Source organism: Cuculus canorus, chromosome 5, assembly GCF_017976375.1.
Source record: "Cuculus canorus isolate bCucCan1 chromosome 5, bCucCan1.pri, whole genome shotgun sequence".
Classification (NCBI taxonomy): Eukaryota; Metazoa; Chordata; class Aves; order Cuculiformes; family Cuculidae; genus Cuculus; species Cuculus canorus.
The window spans coordinates 41,876,179-41,893,790 of NC_071405.1; the positions used below are offsets into that span (position 1 = coordinate 41,876,179).

A 17,612-nucleotide genomic window follows, 5' to 3' on the forward strand; every position below is an offset into this window, starting at 1 on the left:
CCATCTGCTTTAGACCCTCCTTTTCCTTTTCATTTTCCTGACCCTCACTTTTGAGTCTCCTTCCTCCCACATTCTTATTTCCTCTGTCTGCAAGAAACTCCTATGGAGAGGAGACTTTTACATAGAGCTTGGACAGCATGCAGCAAAATCTCTGTGCTGAGAATACATTTGACCCAGTTTGCTCCTATGCATCAAAAAATCCAGTGTTGCCTCCATTCCCTGCCTGAGGACTTGTAGTTCAACTTACTTCCTCTGCTTTACTGTGCAGCCTGTGCACAGAGACAGTCACTCCTCACCACTTACCCACTGACAAACTGCATGCAGAAGTTAACCGCGTGTAATTTGCAGCATGCAGGATCCTACCAATCAGCGGCTGCTTTGGCCATCTGCACGGAGCCTATGCTGAGGGTGCAACAAAACGGCTGACATCTTACCGTTTCATGAAAGGTCTTCACAACAGCTTTCCCGTTGTTTGTCTCCGATTCTGCCATAAGCGCTTGTTGAAATGCTTGATCATAGAACTGCTTCACATCTTTGGCAATCTAGGAAGGACAGAGGAAAATCTCGCCTTCAGACAGAGGAGAAGGAGGAAACCCATCCAGCAGATATGCCTGAAGGGGACTGGTTCCCTCTAATGGTACTCACAGATAGTTAAGCAGTTTTTAAATAGATCTGGACCTCAATTATTTGCACAGGTGAGTGAAAAAAAGGCCTGTCTTTCATAGGGCTTAAGGCCTTCCAGCCATAGCGCGTTAAGAGCAGCAAATATCAAGAACCTCATCCACGAGCCAGCAGGTTCTAGCCAACACTATCCAAGTGCTCTGTGAGCTCTCCCTAGCAGGCAAAGGCAGCCAAGTCCTGCAGGGTGAACCACAAAATCTGAAATAGCCTCCCACCCGCTTGGCCTTGCTGTTGTGCTCCGGGATGCAAAACCAGCTTGTTATGAACCACTCAACACATGGAGACAAAGCAAACAGGCAACACGTTTCCCACAGAGGCTGCAGAGGCAGGACATACTGTGAAAGTCAGGAGGAGGTGGGTTTGCAAGGCCTTCTGTATGGGCACTGTGGCTTACCGTCTGGCTTGGGGGGAATGGCAGAAATTTGGGAGAGATTGCACACTAAAGCCTACACAAGTGGCTCATTGGGGTCAGGAAGCTTGGGTGCTCTCAAATGGATGTCAAAATCTGTCCGGGTCTCTACCTGGAGCTGGGCACCCCAGTCCTGTGAATGGTTATATGAGAAGTCTCATCTGTACTCTAGCCCTGCCACCTGGTTTGGTAAACTGCAGCCACCAACAGAGGGCTGCTCTACAATGCAAAAAAATCCCTTGCTTTTAGGGAAATTGGCCTTATGGCTTCTCCTCTAACACCCCCCAATAATATGGGGAGACAGATGAAAGGAGGACATGCAAGAGAAGGAAAAGGAAAAATACAATAAATACAAAAAGGAAAACACTTTCTTGAACACCTGCTCTTGGCAGAGCAGGCAGAATTAGCACACAAAAAAAGAAACTGTAGTAAGCAGGAGAATGATTTCAATCAATTATCCCAGCATTTCTCCCATCACTGCTCAAAAAAAAATTTGCTTTGGAGGACGATGTTCAAACCATTTGATTCTGGTACAAGAGAAAAAATAAAATAATAATCCTAGTTCTGGCCTCCTCCTCTTGTATCTAAAGCATCTCCAAGAAAGCAATCTGAGAGAGAGAGACTACCTTCAACTTTGTGGAAAAGCATCCTGTGCCCACATGATACAAGATGACTTCCAAGGTGCTGCAAACCCAGGTAGAATGGAGTCCCTGGTGGGAGCAGCTCTCAGTGGCTGGGTTCATTCAGTGCTTCCCTCCCAGAGCATCACTCCCAAGATGCCCCTGACCGAGGTGGGGAAAAGCTAGCCACCTACTCTGACAGGAGGGACTTTCAAACAGCCCATTCCCCATCAAGGTTGCAAAAGCAGCTGAGGCCAACAGGCTGCCACCATTCCTTTAAAACTGCAAGATTAATTTTAAGTGGCTGAGGTCATCGCTCTTGTATTGGCAAATACTAAACTTAATGCTTTACACTCAGATGACCAAGTGCATGGAGAGCAACAGCCATGGTGCCTCTCCTTACTCAGGCTTTACTTTTTTTGGTGTCTATTCAGTTGCACATCTTGGACTCTTCAGGATTCACAAACTAACATCTGCAGGAAGCACAGCCCCTCTGCAAAGGTTTAATTAGCTCGCCAAAGTTGCTAGGAAACAGCACCCTGCCTGCATAATAATATGTTTAGCCATGGAAGACTTCACTCCGGTGAAGTCATGCTCACCCCAGTGAATGACTACAGGGGCATTCCCATTCACAGCCGAGCTGGTCATCTGTGGCCTACATGCATGTGAAAGCTGAGCAGGCTACTGCCTACTTACGCAATCAGCTTACGTCTCTTACTAAAGTAAACACATTTCCCGCTCTGCCAGAGAGTCTAACCTTGGCTTTGAGCACAAACAGTCCCCGTTTCTCCTCCAAGCCCTCAATGGCTGAGTGATCAGCACCCAGCTTGCTGCAGCACAGCCATGGTTCCCATGCATTGATAGTTTTGCTCTTTGAGATCAAATTCCGGATGTGTGCAAGCACATATGATTGTAGTGAAGGGAAGGTGAGCAGAAAGGGAAGGCGAAAAGCTGTAGTTTTCAGTTCTGCCCTCTATCTAATCCCTTCCAGCCAGAGGATCTCATCTGAGCAGTCCCTAGCAGTTGCCTGGGACAGGCACATGACTTGCAGCCCTCACGCATGCACAGCATATTGATCAGCAGCAAGCTCACTCCTGGCAGACGAACAGCCTGAAGCAGGTTACATCATACTGGCAAAGAGCAGGAAGCATCAAGCAATCCCATTTATGCAGACACAGGCTCTCCCTGTACAGCAGTCTCTCTGGGGCCATGTGGCTGGACTTGCTCTTTGCTCTTTGAGCAACTAGGATGTGCAGGTGGCTTCCCTTCATGACTTCATACACGAATCAATTCACACCGTGACAGACAGCGTGGCAGCAAAAGGAGATGCAAACAGGATAGTGTTATTTTCATTCCAGTCATTGCACCATACACCGTAAAGGGCAGCTGCTACTATCACATGTTCACATTTAAAGTTCATCAGCCTGGACAAGAGGAGTTAGGTGACCTGCTCGGGTCACACAGCTAATCCAAGCCCCTGTGACTCAGCCTGCGACCAGCTCACAAGCTGAACAGCTCATGTTGGGATCTGCTGCACTTCTGACCCAGCCTAACAGTCCCCTCAAAAACCAGCTTTCAGAGTTCTCTTACTTGGTCTTTGTTGACAAATCCCCAAATTCCAGCTGCAACTTCGCAGGCAAACAGGATCACCAAGCAAGTGAAGAACTGCAAAGACAAATCAAAAGAAGGACACTTAATGTATTCGGCTACAGGAAAAAGAAGCAATGAGGTGGGCAAAGGTGTGGAGTGGCACTTCTACCAGCAGAGGAAATCAAAGCCAGGTATCGCGTTACTTCAAACCATTTTATCTCTCATACATGTGCTTAGCCCAAACACATTTTCCTATAACTCATTGGATGCCAGCCCACATCCAGAATTCCCACTAGGATGGCTGAGTGGGTCCCAGCACAGCCTCTCCCATCTAGGGATCAGCACGGATGAGGGTGCCCTGTGCGCCACAACACACGTTGCTCCTCTTCATGCATTCCATTCTCTTCGGCCACCCAGACAAGCTTCTTGCTCTGCCACAGATGCTCCCAGGGTGGGAATTGGCAGTACAGGGTTAAAAGTACATTTCAGCTGCTGAGGAGCTGCGGGGCGTCAGGGTGTGATTTATGGCTGATTCTCTTGGCATCTAAAGCCCTGCAAGGCTACCGCAGTTTTTTGCATAAATACTAACACTGATGTTTTCCCACAGTTGCACCCTGTTTGTGCAATCCCAGCACTCCTCCCTGCCATTTCCCCAAAGCCTCCCTCCATCTTTTTGTTCAGATACCAAGAACACATTGTGACAGTCGGTCTGTTAGACTGGGAGAGGGAAGCTGTAAAGCTTCATATATCAGAATCAAGTGAGAAGGCACAGACAGGCACACTCCACACAGCCAACATTACCTCCATGACAACATCATCCATAGTGACTTCTTCCTGGGAAAAGTCCCAGATTGAGAGAGTTGCCATGGAAGTAAAAAAGCAAAAGAGGTAAATGCAGTTACAGGAAGACAAAATCACAGTACAGAGTTGGTGCAACAGCCCCTGGATCCTGGGCTGTTTGTTCCAGAGAGATTCAGGACGTTCTCTTCAGCAACAGAGGATACAGGAGTCTCCAGAATGATGTTATGACCTGGCTCTTGTGTGCAAGAGCAGAGGGTTATCAGCAAAATGGAAACAGGACTATTGACCTGACAGCAGGAAAGGAATTCCAACATCCTTGCCCAGTTCCTGAACAACCAACTCTTATTTAAACACTTATCTACTCCTGATTCTCCAGGAACATCTTTGGGAGACTAGGTCCCACATCCCCCCAAGAAACTGCATCACCCTGAACTGTGGGTGTGATGCCAGTGTAATTCTCTGGTTAAGCACTAGGGCTCACTCTTGCAGTGGTTACCCTCCAGTGAAGGATGTCTTGTTTATCCCAGATTTGGAGGTACAGTTTCTTGCAGAATCAGTTCTGAAAGCTGCCTGTAAAACTCCAGAGATTCAGCTTGATGCTATGGGAACAGGGCAGTGTTCCTGGCCAGGCAGTCAGATGTGCCCTAGTCCCTTCCCAGAAAGTAAAGTCCACTCCATGCTGAGTGGCTTCCTCTTCCCTTCCTCTAGTCTTGTGTTCAGCTTCCATGCCATCTTCAGCACAGGAGTTTGAAAACATGGAGCTTCTTGGTAATTTCTCCTTTTGTAATAAGCCTACAGGCACTCCTCCAGCTGGCTGCTTCCCTTCAACACCCTAAGGAAGCTGCCTGGAACTATCCTTGGAGCATGATGGAAGACTTGGCCAGCGAAAAGCATCATCATGAAGTATCTCCAGCCTTCTCTTAGCAAGCCAAGGTGTGAGTGAACACGGGCAGCACGCATCAGCTAGAGCTGCTAATTTCAGTCAAAGCAGCCGGTTTCCCTGTCAGGACTCAGGTATGTTGTACCATCTGCCCTTCTAATCCTCTTTCCAACTTCAGAAGAGAAGAAGAGAACAAAGGGTGATTCAGATTCTGTAATCACTTGTGTTAACAAAAAAAAAAAATAAAAATCCAAAGCTGCCAGACCTTGCTACAACAAACCCTGTCGGATTTGTGCATGGGCTCCTCCTATTTGCAGCAAGAGTGATAATACTTGCAAATTCCTACAGCAGCCCTCATCCGCCAATGTTCAGAAGTGCTTTATAAAAACTGTTGAGAAGCACCTCTGTCTTACTGGGAAACAGAAAGAACTAGAGGTGTAGCCATCTGTGAACGAGAGAGAAAGGAGCTCCACTTCCCCCTGTCCCAGTCAAATCCACACCATGGGTCACTACACCATCACCAAGAATCTTTCAGCCCAATGAAGCCAAGTGCTGGAAAGTCCTTCCAATTTTATTTTAAATTATTTTTTTAGTTTTTTTAAAATGTTTTATCCCTTCAATTTTTTTTTCTTTTGCATTGAATTTAAAGTTGAACCAGATGTGAGAACTTGCTTTAAATAAATGTGTCTCCACTACCCCTAAGGCAAAGGCTTTTGGTGTGGCTACAGTTTATACAATTAAGCTCATCCCGTGCCAGGAATCCTAAGCTGCTGCCTCACATCAAGGATGCCTGTAGCACTTCAGTAATGGATTTTCCAGGATGTACTGAGACATCTTTACTAAGATATTATGGGAAATCTTTGCTGTTTCCTTGTCCAAACAGATAAAAATAGTAGATGATTAAAAGAACAGGAATCACCGCAGGCAGCCTTGAAATGGAGTGAAAGAGGAAGCTGTAGGGGACAGCAGGTAAAAAGTTTAGTGAGTGCCTGGTAAGACAGCCAGACCATAGCAGGGAAAAAGCATGGGGGCGTTCCACTTTTAACAGAGAAAACGAATCTCCAAGAATCCTACTACTCACACCTCTTCTGCTGTACAGTTGGCTTCAGCTTCTGTCCTGCAGCCAGGCACAAGCAGGAGCGTGCAGTGTGTCTGTCAGGTTAACTGGAGCTCTAGCAAGTCAGGCAGAGATGTTCTCAGCCCAACAGTGCTGCCTTGTTCCTTGCAGAGGTCATCTAGTTCCCACCTATGTGCTCACACATTCTCCCAGCCCCATTCATTACAAAAGCCTCCAGCAAGGGAGGTACGGCCACGTCCTGACCACAGTGATGTGGCAAGGACATCACCCAAAGCTTTGTGCCTCTTACCGTTCCCAGAAGGCACTGAGACTCCTGAATAGCGCCATAGCATCCCAGGAACCCCACGAACATCATGACAGCTCCAACTGCAATCAGGATGTAGATTCCTACAAGGGAGAGTGAGAGGCAAACACGTTACCGCAGAGCTTTGTATAGCAGCATGCATCCTAGCGTCTGATCAGACACGTTCATTCCCTAGGGCAGCTAATTAGCTGTGTGCAGAATTAAGGCCTAGGAGATACGAGCAGAAGTAGTGACACACATAGCAGAACAACACAACATGAATGAGTCAGATCTCAAAGTATCTGAAGACGCTAACACTGAAACTTAACCACCCTATTACCCTCTACATCAGAAGAAACACAGCAGTGATAGGTGGAGGATACAGCAGCCAACACAAAGACTTTACAGAATCCTCAAAGCTGCAGTACAGGAGTTCCCACAGCATATATATTGTTTTAAATACTTAAGCAGAGAGATGATAGTTAGCATATCTTAAAATAAATGATAAAGCACATGGTTGTTTATATTAAACGTTACACAAATATTTATCAAGCTAACATTTTAAAGACAGACAAGCCACAAAACTAAGGGAAAAGGTCTGCTTAAACACCTAATTTAATATAACCTGGGCTTTTGTTTGTTATGAGTTCTTTACTGAGAGGAAGATTTTTTTTTTTTTGCTTCAACTTACTAAATTTGCATAGTCAACTTACTCTGTAACTACTTCAAAGCTTGGAAAGTAAGTACTGGGGGGGGGAACTCAGAAAACAGGAATGAAAAGTTTATTTATTCATTAAACCAGAGCTTAGCTTGAAGGTTATGTATGCTGCTGCTGGTGATCACCACGGTCTCATCAACCATGAGACTGGGCAGACCATGGTGATTACGCAGCCAAATATTACCAGTTCAGTTATATTTGTTTCCTTTTCTGAAAGCACAGCTTTCTCCTGATGTATCCCATATATTTAGTGCATTTTTTTGTAATATTCTCAAGTATTGTGGTTTGTAAGTGAATGCTACTTCCCATCCAAAAGCAATCTGACACACGCAAAAAAATAATCAGAGGAATAATTATAAATGAGCGAAGATTACAGTCACCATTTTTAACTGATACCGAAGGGGGGGGAGTGGAAATCAGGATGAGAATAAATGTACATGAGGCATCCCAGAGGTAGCAGCAATACAGTGCAACCCTTCCTAGGGCTCGGGAGACATCCCTTCGATTAAATGTTCTCTTTTTGCTAAAAGTCAAAAGGTTTTTATAGTTATTTATCAGTCTGTCAACTCCCATTTAGGAACAGCACTAAAGTATAAACAGAACTCAAGATTACAACTGCTTGTACATGCCTGTTGCTTTTAATTTTTTTCTTATCTTGTATCTTTTAAACAATATTTAGATAATTAAAGTGCAAAATCTAAAGGCACTGAGAGCAGAGCTAAGCCAGTTAAATTCTTCACTAAAAAAGCAGATACGCAGTAAGAGTCTCAACTTGTTCAGAGCCCCTCCCTTACGGATACATAAAACTTGGGAAAGGTTCAATTGTGGCTCCTTCTTCTCTTAAAACAAAAGTCACTAGCACCCAAACCACGCAAGCGTCAAAATAAGGGCCAACTCGGCAAGAGGCAGCAAGGGAAACGCCGCCCAGCAGTCCCAGCCCAGGGCTCTCCGGACAGCATTTCTCACTAGCAGCACACTTGCAAATGCTTCCCGCTATATTTAGGTGCCGGAGGAGGGAGGAAGCCAGCTGCAGGGGAAGCACGGGCACAATGGAGCACTCTGACCCTGCAGGAAGCACCTCTTCACAAAACCTGATGGGCTTTGGAACTGGTGACACCAACATCCTTGCAACACTGCCAGCAGGAGGAAGAAAGCCCAAGAGTTGTACCTCCTGATACATCTCAACAGGCAATTGGGTTGCTGAAGCTCTAGTAGAGGGAATGGCACACCTTCTTGTTTGAATGTGTGGAAAGAGAGGAAAAACAAGGAAAAGAAACTCTCCAGCAGTTTCTTGGAAAGGACAGCCCAGCAGTTAAAGTTCTGTGGGCTTGTCTGCAGTAGAAATACGTGGCTGGAGATGATGTGGGGCGAAAGGACCAGTGGTGGCAGTCAGGCAGACAGCAAGTATGGCGAGCAGTGGGCTGGGTGTGCGTGGGGAAGAACAGTCCCAAAGGGTCTGGGGGTGATGGGAAGGCATGAACTCACCCTGTAAAATGAAGGCTGGCTGCTGGATGTCTGCCAAACTCTGAAGAGATTAATGGAGATTTTCGGACACTACACAACTGCTATTTCAAGAAGAATAAGATATGAATAGCTGTCTCCCAAAAAAAAGGTCTGCTTTTTGTCATCTGCTAATGCCCAAGAACGATCCCTCACTGCTCCAGCTTAGTACCAGTGACGATGCTGGTTCAGCTTTTCAACCTGAATTGCATCAGGTTTTTACATCTTACAGCCTTGAGTGACTCCACTGGAGAGTTTGCATCACAGATCCCTCTGGGAAAATCAACTTTGCTCATCCTGGAGCGCAGCAGCTTCTGACTTCTCCTCACATTAGGTCAGCAGAGAGTAGACAAAGCTGGGCTGGAGGCAAGTATTTCAATGTCTGAGAAGTCACCATACTAACCTACCTGGCAGATGGGCAACAACCAGATGCAGTACATCTGGAGACCAAGCAGCATGATGCTTCAGGGACCTCAATGACCACATCACTCCCACAGATGGACAGATTTTATTCTCAAACTCTTCAAAATAAATACTGAAGGCAACTTTCAGGCTGAAAAAATATAGCCGGGAGTTCAAAGAATCACAAAGCAACCCACGTAGGAAGGGACCCCGAAAGATCATCTGGTCCAACTCTTAATGAGAAAGGGAACCTAGATGAGACTATCTAGCTCCCTGTGCAGTTACATCTTGAAAACCTGGAGTGACGGGAACTCTACCACTGCCCTGAGGAGGTTGTTACAGTGAATGATTGTTCTTGCTGTAGAAAATGTCTTTCTTATATTGAAATCATCAGGAAAACTTTAAGACCTACTGGTGGCTAGGAAAGTCTTATTCTGTAAACTAGGAGAGAAAAGCACAGTGAGAACTTCAGCTGATGGAGGAGACTAAGAGGGGACAGAGACATTTGCTGTTTTATAGACGTCTTCTGGAGGCCTCTGTACTTGCTTCTTGCTTGGATTTGCGCAGCTTCAAAAAAACAAACCCAAACCTGATCCACTGAACTTCCACCCCAGACAGGCTGTGGAGATCTTGGACCAACAGTGAGATCCTGGTTTCCCGATTCTCTCCCTGCCCATGCTTCACCAACTTCTCACTAGAGCCGCACTGCCATCAAACAAGCAAAGAGTAAGAAGTAAAGGAGGGAAGGGAAAAAGACATGCACCACATGTGGCTTCCTGACTGGAGCCCAGCGGATGCGACTGTTGGGGTGGGAGCAGCAGGAATGCACAGCCAGGCAGGGGAGAGGGCGATGTCGACTGGCCTGAACTCAAAGAACTACAAAAAAACCTAGAAGGCTTTGAGATAAAGGCCAGCTTCACTCCCAGCCACAAACAAGTGGCTGTTTTGGAGTCACCTTTTACTTCCAAGGACCAGAGTACTACAGCCTCCTGGCAGGCATCAGAGCACGACTCTGCTCTGGAGTTTATTTAAAAACAAGCACAGAATATTTAATGCAACAATAGTGTCTTGTATGATGAATGGTAGTGGTGGTTCTCCACAGAAATGCCACACTGAAGGCTGCAAAAGTAAATGAAGGCAACCAAAGCGCCCAACCACATGCTTTGGATGATGTTTGTTTCCTCATCCTTTCCCTCAAGGAATGAGGCTGGTGGTTCTCTGCCTCCAGACTGGGTGCCAGGCGGCCGTGGAGCTATTTCACAGCAATCACAGCCCAGATGGGAACAACCAAGCCCTTTTCCCAGAAAGCTGCCTGACATGGCTTAAGTTTCATTCCTGGCAGACGGCAAGGATGATGGCCAACGTGGCTTTGGGCTCCACATCTATGAGCATGGCACCTGTCATCCCCATGATGAATGACATGTTATCGTCAAAGTCAGAAGAGACTCCCGCCAGCACAAGCCTTCTCACTATGTAAACGTCAGAGAGGGGGTTAACTCCTGCTAGCCTGTCTTGGATGAGAAGCTCCAGAATTCCTCCCGAACTTGCACAATTCCACATGAGCAAGGCTTCATCTGCCTTTCACATGGCACTTCCCAGCTCATCTGTATTGCAGCTTCCTCAGAGGTTTTAGAACAAGAAATGCCGTTTTCCATAAACAAAAAATAAAATCAGAGAGGTATAAAATGCAAACTACAGTGCCTACAATCATGCTGCACCCTCCAACAGCAGCAGCAGATAACACTGGGAACAGCTGGAACTGCAGCAACAGGTACAGCAAGGAAATAGTTTATAAGTGTTCATGGTACCAACATTCCTCCACATCCTTGAGCAATCCTACAGTGTGGTTTCTAACCCTATGGTACAGTTCTCTGATAGAACAGCAGTAAAGAAGACCGCTAAAGGTGCCAGGCATAAGCAGCCACCCACAAAAACAAGTCATGAGCCACAGGACCCGCATCTTGGAGTTGCGGAAGTCAAGGGAGGACTCACACGAGATGAGTGGTGTCAATACTGCCTGGAGAACTCTATCTCCTTTTGAGATGGAGCCTTAAAACAGAAAGTTTTAGGAAAGAGTCAGCCATAGCTTTGCCTCGTTGTTACAGAGAGATTCAAAGCAGGGGCACGGCATCTGTAATATGATCTCCTTGCTCAAGAGCACCAGGGAGTGATGCATCAGAAAATGCAGCAGCAGTAGACGATGTAGTAGTAGACGATGTAGATTCTACCCCACAGTAGTAGATGATGTTGATCATCACCCCTTCCCTGATGCAACCGGGGCAATTGCTGCTTTGGGACCCGGGAACTTCCTACAACTTTAGGCACGTGGGAAGCCCCCAAACATCAGACCCAGGGGGCTGACAGTCATTGAGCACTTCTCTCTGGATGGTACTAGGTGGGGAAGAAAAAAACCACAGTGAAGAGGCCAGCTTAGCTCCCAGCTCACACAGATGATGCCCCCATGGAGGCCCCTTGCCTCCAGGTCTGGTAGGAAGTGGGATACTCGGTTTGGGGAGCAGAGAATGGAGAGAGAAAGGCAGTACTCAATGGCAGTAATTGCTCTGGTATTAAAGCAGCATAGCTGGTGCCTGTAGGGTTGTAAAATCCATGTCCCATCCCTGCTGAGAAGTAAAAAAACAAGTAGAAAAAACAGACTTTTAAAAAAAGGAAAATAATGAAAAACAAATAAAAGGAGGAACAAGCACAGCAGAGTCCTCCTAAAACAAGCAGTGAGTGGGCCAGCCTTCCTCCTGTGCCCCACCATCCCCGTCAGAGATGCCTTGCAGCTCCAGGCATGGGCATTCCCAGGCAGCGCTCTACCTCTCCCCATTTTGCTCCTCTCCTGGCAGCTTTAACTTGTTAAGCTAATGGAATCCAGTCTCTTTCCTCAGGTCACCATGGCAATGTTTCCAAAAGACAAAAAAGACAGCCCCCCCCCAACACCACACCACACTTCCCAGGAAGCCCAGGCGATTCTCCAAGCTGTGTCTGCTCTCTCCACGGGATGTGCTTTAAAAAGGGGCAGAGGGAAGAGGGAAGAGTAATTTTTTGTGTTTATTCTCCTGACAGAAAGGCTCCCTGGAGAAGATTTTGCACAGCCAAGAGTTGTGCTAGCACCTGAGGGATGCGGGCAGGCAGGCTGCAGTGCCCACCCTGCCATGGCTTCCTGGCCTGGAGATGCTGAACATCACAGGGCTTGCCACCACCCCTGCTGCAGAGAAGGACAGGACCATCAGACAGCGATGGGAAGAAGATTCCATTCTACCCCACACGACCAATCCTGGAGGAACAGCCACTCTGTAGCTGAAAAAAAAAGACCATAACGTAATTTCTTGCCATTTGTGGAGGGAAGATACAGGCAGGGAGTGGAAACTCCCTCCAGGATGGGGTAGGGGTGGGAAAGGAGTGCCTGCACCAGCCAGAGAGTGAAGGAGGCTCTCCTGGAAACTTCTGTCCAGCCACCTAGTGGAATTGGCCCAGCAGAACTGACGGTGCTTTCTTGGAAGTGGGGTTAGTGAGACGGGGGTGGAAAAACAGAGGATTTGCTGGAAGACGACAACTGGGAAGTCCCTCCATTCCTCTCCACTCACTCTCCCAAGGAAAACATTGCAGCTCTGTGGCTGCTAATGACTTCCAGATGGAGCTAGTGTCACAAAGCATGAAAAGCTCTCCTGGGGTCACGTGGCTCACACAGGAAAACGAAAGGCTATATAGGCTGCCCTTGTCTGCAAGAACAAGGCACGAAGGAAGCAAAGGACACAACTCTGTCAGAAAAGCAAAGGGCAAATGGAGAAAGCCCCAGAAACTTCTGCATGTGCACATACTTTTACCCAAACACTCCACACACACATGCCACAATCAGATTTCTTTGCTTCTGCCTACCCAGGAAACACTGGAAGATGACTTGAATTTTGTAACATTAGCATACACGCAAGAGCTGGGAGGAGGTCTACTGCACATCTTCAGGAGTAGTGCAGCACAGGAGACCCAGGCTGGAACATACTGGCCCATCCTCTGCTGCCTCAGCCTACAACACTTCTGGAGACATCTATGTACCCTGGAGTCCCACACACTGACAGAGCCCAAAATCCGCTGGAGAATCTCTTATGAGCTTTGCATACCTAAACACGTGGCAGGTTTTCAAAGATAAAAGGTCAAAGCTACAGGTTTATACAACTTTGAAGAGCAAGAAGCACCCTTTGGCACAGGTCTCAGTGCCAGCCGGAGGGAAGAAAGGAGGACAACTACATTATTTGTCATTGGATAGATCTGAACTGAAAATAATCTGATGGTAACCAGTTCATGGCCTTAAATCATAACTAATTTTATGCTGCATAGTAAATGAATCACAAGAGTTGGTCAAAATTAAGGTAGACTGAATTACAATTAAATACAAGTTGCTTCTTGAATAGAGATTGAATTCTATGGTACAAATACAAAAAGGATTGTTTGTATTGTCAGATATGTAGTGTAAGACAGTTACTTAGAGGGAAGTACTGACAAAGCGTTTTGCCTCAAAACTACTACTTTAAAAGAATTTCGGTATTATTGAAAGAGTTGATCTGATAGTAATTAGAAGAAAATCTAGAGCCAGTAAATATAAATCTTTTGTCCTTTAAGTGACCAATTAAATTGTTCTTAGCCATAAATAAGCTTATTTCAAAGGGAGAAAAATGCATGTACTTCTATTTTTAAAAAAAAAATCCACATTTATTTCACTTTTTAAATAATCCATTTTGCTCACTGTGGTTCAAGGCAACCTTGGTTTCCACTCCCAAGCGTGCAAAACTGGCCACAGCTTATGTCTCCACAGGCAAACCACTGACATGTGGAGCCTTGAACAGGTAGAACACAAATAGGTGAGAGAAGAACCCAGTGCTGAACCATCTATGTGCATTCACAGAGATAACTGCAGCACCTCATGCCAAAACTGGAGGTGTTTTTTCATGAGTGTTTATTACGGGAACTGGAAACCACAAGTTTAGCAAAAGATTGGCTGTTGAGTCTAACCCCACGATACACAGAAGTTGGCACAACCTTTAAAAGATGAATAGTGTTTCTAGAGGTATAGGGACAAGGATGGAAACATTAAGAGAAACCAACAAATCCCCATTGCTCACAGCATGTCCACACTCACAGCTGGTTTCCAGAGCCTTTGCTCTGGAACAGAGCTCAGTGCAACCCTCTCTGCAACAAAAACCCCTCTGAAACCCTGCAAAACTCCGGGGTTTGTCCAAGGAAATCCTAAAAAGGCTAATTAAGAAAAAAACCTGCTGTTTTGGATAGAAGGGACAGAGCTCCTCCATGACCACTTAGTCAATGCAAATCCGTTTGGATGATAAGCAAGGATGCTCTACACTGCTGGTCACATCTGGGACCCACAGCAAGAGTGGCCAAAGCATCGTTACATGTTGTAAAGGCAGTGGGCAAGCCCTGGGGAAGCTCAGACAGGTGTCCTGAACTCTACCCATATAGGCACTGCTGCTTAGCAGTCTGGCCAGTCTGCAAGGGTCAGTCTCACCCTGAAACCAGAAAAGCGTCATGACAGTACTTCCAAACATCCTGAGGACACCCAGGAAAGCTTCCCAGCGATGGATGTCACACTGACTTCAAGAACAAGTGTAAAGATGCAACTGCAGCTCAACTCAGACACGTACTCATTTGTGAGAAAGACTTCAAAGCATCCCTGTGCTTTCTTGGCCTGTTTCTTCGAGTCCAGTCTGCGTGAAAAGCGACTTGAACTAATTTCCAGGCAGAAATCATTACCCTGGATTGTATTTGTATGGAGCAGGATGGTGAAGAGAGCCTGTGTTCCTGCTAGCCAGTCTCCCCTCCAGCACTACTGCAGCACACACTGATTGAGTTAAAATTAGCCTGAAGCCACTGCTGTCCCCTCCTTGTCTCCCACAGGCTTTGCTGACTGGCCTCCACAATCATCAGCCTGGTTGCTAGGGAAAAAAAACCCAAAATAAAAAAATAAGAAACCTGTTGCCTTGATACCCAGCAGGACAGTGGGGAACTGGAGCAGCGGCAGCAGCCTTGGTGGCCAAATTTAACCCATCACTGCACGCCTGTCAGAAACCTTAAACCCCACCTAAGGAGTCCTGTTGCCTTTGTGCCCTGTTGAGTAGACATTGGCCAGCAGAAGATTTACTAATAAAACATGAAAAAAATAAACAGAAGCAAACCCAATCCCCTCCTTACCCCCAAAGCTACATGGGAAACCACACCCCAGCTCTGGATGCCTTTGCACCCTTCCTCATGCCTGGCCCCGCTCCCAGGGCCGAGCTAATTAGAGCCACGGGTCGAGTCACCCTGTCACTTGCTGTGAGCAGCTGGACAGATTTCCTATTTTGGATCTGGTGAGGGAGCATGAAGCCCAGACAGTCCAGCTGCCGCACTCATCAGGCAGCTTCAAGGAAAGCACAGGAAAGGCGCGCAGCGAGGATGAGCACCCAGCGACACTCCCAGTGCAAGGGGGGAAAAGTGAAATCCAGGAGTGGGGATCTAAGGCAGACAAAACTACAGGCTTTTATCCCCAAACTGCTGAAACCTTTTCACTCGTGGTGGCCATCTCTGGGCATAATATAACCAAATCCTTGAAGGACAGGGATCCTGGCTTTCCCCTCTCACATTACCTTCACATTACCTCTCACATTACCTTGTTAAACCTTTGAGGTTTAACAAGACCAAATGCCGGGTCCTGCACTTGGGGCACAACAACCCTATGCAGCGCTACAGACTGGGGGAAGAATGGCTGGAGAGCTGCACAGAAGAGAAGGACCTGGGGGTGCTGGTTGACAGCCGACTGAACATGAGCCAGCAGTGTGCCCAGGTGGCCAAGAAGGCCAATGGCATCTTGGCTTGTATCAGAAATGGGGTCACCAGCAGGTCCAGGGAGGTTATTCTCCCTCTGTACTCGGCACTGGTGAGACCGCACCTCGAATACTGTGTTCAGTTCTGGGCCCCTCACCACAAGAAGGATGTTGAGGCTCTGGAGCGTGTCCAGAGAAGAGCAACAAAGCTGGTGAGGGGGCTGGAGAACAAGTCTTATGAGGAGCGGCTGAGAGAGCTGGGGTTGTTTAGCCTTGAGAAGAGGAGGCTGAGGGGAGACCTTATTACTCTCTACAACCACCTGAAAGGAGGTTGTGGAGAGGAGGGAGCTGGCCTCTTCTCCCAAGTGACAGGGGACAGGACTAGAGGGAATGGCCTGAAGCTCCGTCAGGGGAGGTTCAGGTTGGATATCAGAAAAAAATTCTTCACAGTAAGAGTCATTGGGTACTGGAACAGGCTGCCCAGGGAGGTGGTCGAGTCGCCTTCCCTGGAGGTGTTTAAGGAACGGGTGGATGAAGTACTTAGGGACATGGTTTAGGGAGTGTTAGGAACGGTTGGACTCGATGATCCAATGGGTCCTTTCCAACCTTGTGATTCTGTGATTCTGTGATTCTGTGATTCACTATCACCCCACTGAGATAGGGTAAAAGCAAGGAGTCCTGTATCATATGCCTCTTTGAGATCTCCACAGGATCTTAAAACCAATGACACTGCAGCACCAACTTACTGTGGCGAAATTGGACCGCTCCAGTTTGTACTGGTATCCACAGAGAGGGACCAGCTCAGCCTTTTCCCATGGGCCCCCACAGCTGAATCACAGTTTCTTTTAAAAAATGGTACTTTGTACATACAGTCAATAGATATCTAAGAAGCGGTTAACAAGTTGCTAACATCCAATTACCCATGCTGCTAGCTATCCTGAAGCATGTTTTCTGACTTGCTATCAACACCCTGCCCAGCTTCCAGACACGCAGGGCATTCAGACACAGTGTAAGGCAAGAAGGATTCTGTTTCAACTACAAATAAAGCAAATAAATATACATTAGAGCATAAGCCTAGCTCAGATGAAGATCAAGTATGTTCCTCTACAGTCACAAAAGCATGGAAGTACACACTCCAGCTATCTCCACCCGTGGCATCACTTGGTCTTCAAAGCATTGAAGTAATTAACCCGTCATTTGCTGGAGCTTTGGGTCCACAGTCAAAATGGAAGTGCCAAAAGCCAAGACTGCAACAAGTGGTTAGGGATCAGCTGGCTTGCAAGCCATGCTGAGGAAAAGGCCGTGAACAAGAGCTCATTTAATACTCTCCCAAGCCAAACCACAAGACAACTCATTGATGCAGTGCCAAAGCGCTGGGGACGTTACTGCTTCCAAGACACACCAGTCCCAGGACCTCTCTCTCACAGGCTGGACAGGTGAGCCCCATAGGGGCTGCAGAAGCAGCTGCTGCAACAGTGCAGCTACAGGGGAAGCTCAGAGCAAGGACTGCTTTGCTCCTCCTGCTCCCATGAATGTCTCGACCCTTTCCTTTCCAAGTATCTCTCCCCTTCACTGACAGCACACTCTGCAGTGGGGCCTAGGAGAAGCTTGATCCACCAAGGAGAGCTCCAATCAAGAGACCTGAGCTTGCCATGGTGAAAACCTGCCTTATTTCTGGGGAGAGATTAGGCCTCACACCAGGCTGAAGGCAGATAAGCATTGCACTTGGTATGGGGGTAGCTGCGCTGCTCCCCACATCCTCTTTCCCACTTTCCCAGTGCCATCAAATCCCACATACTGACCAACTGTGTTAATAATTTTTGCTCTCCTGTAAC

At 47.0% G+C, this 17,612-nt stretch overlaps 1 protein-coding gene across 1 annotated transcript in view; it reads right to left on the reverse strand.

Annotated features, from left to right (window-relative positions):
• The window catches only part of CD81 (CD81 molecule), a 36,559-nt gene that overhangs the window by 6,015 nt on the left and 12,932 nt on the right, over nt 1-17,612 (reverse strand). Inside the window, exons 3-5 of the mRNA XM_009571841.2 lie at nt 6,349-6,446; nt 3,301-3,375; nt 435-542 (exon numbers count right to left, since the gene is read on the reverse strand). Of these exons, the coding sequence (XP_009570136.1) occupies nt 435-542; nt 3,301-3,375; nt 6,349-6,446 (281 nt within the window). The remainder of the gene's footprint in view (nt 1-434; nt 543-3,300; nt 3,376-6,348; nt 6,447-17,612) is intronic.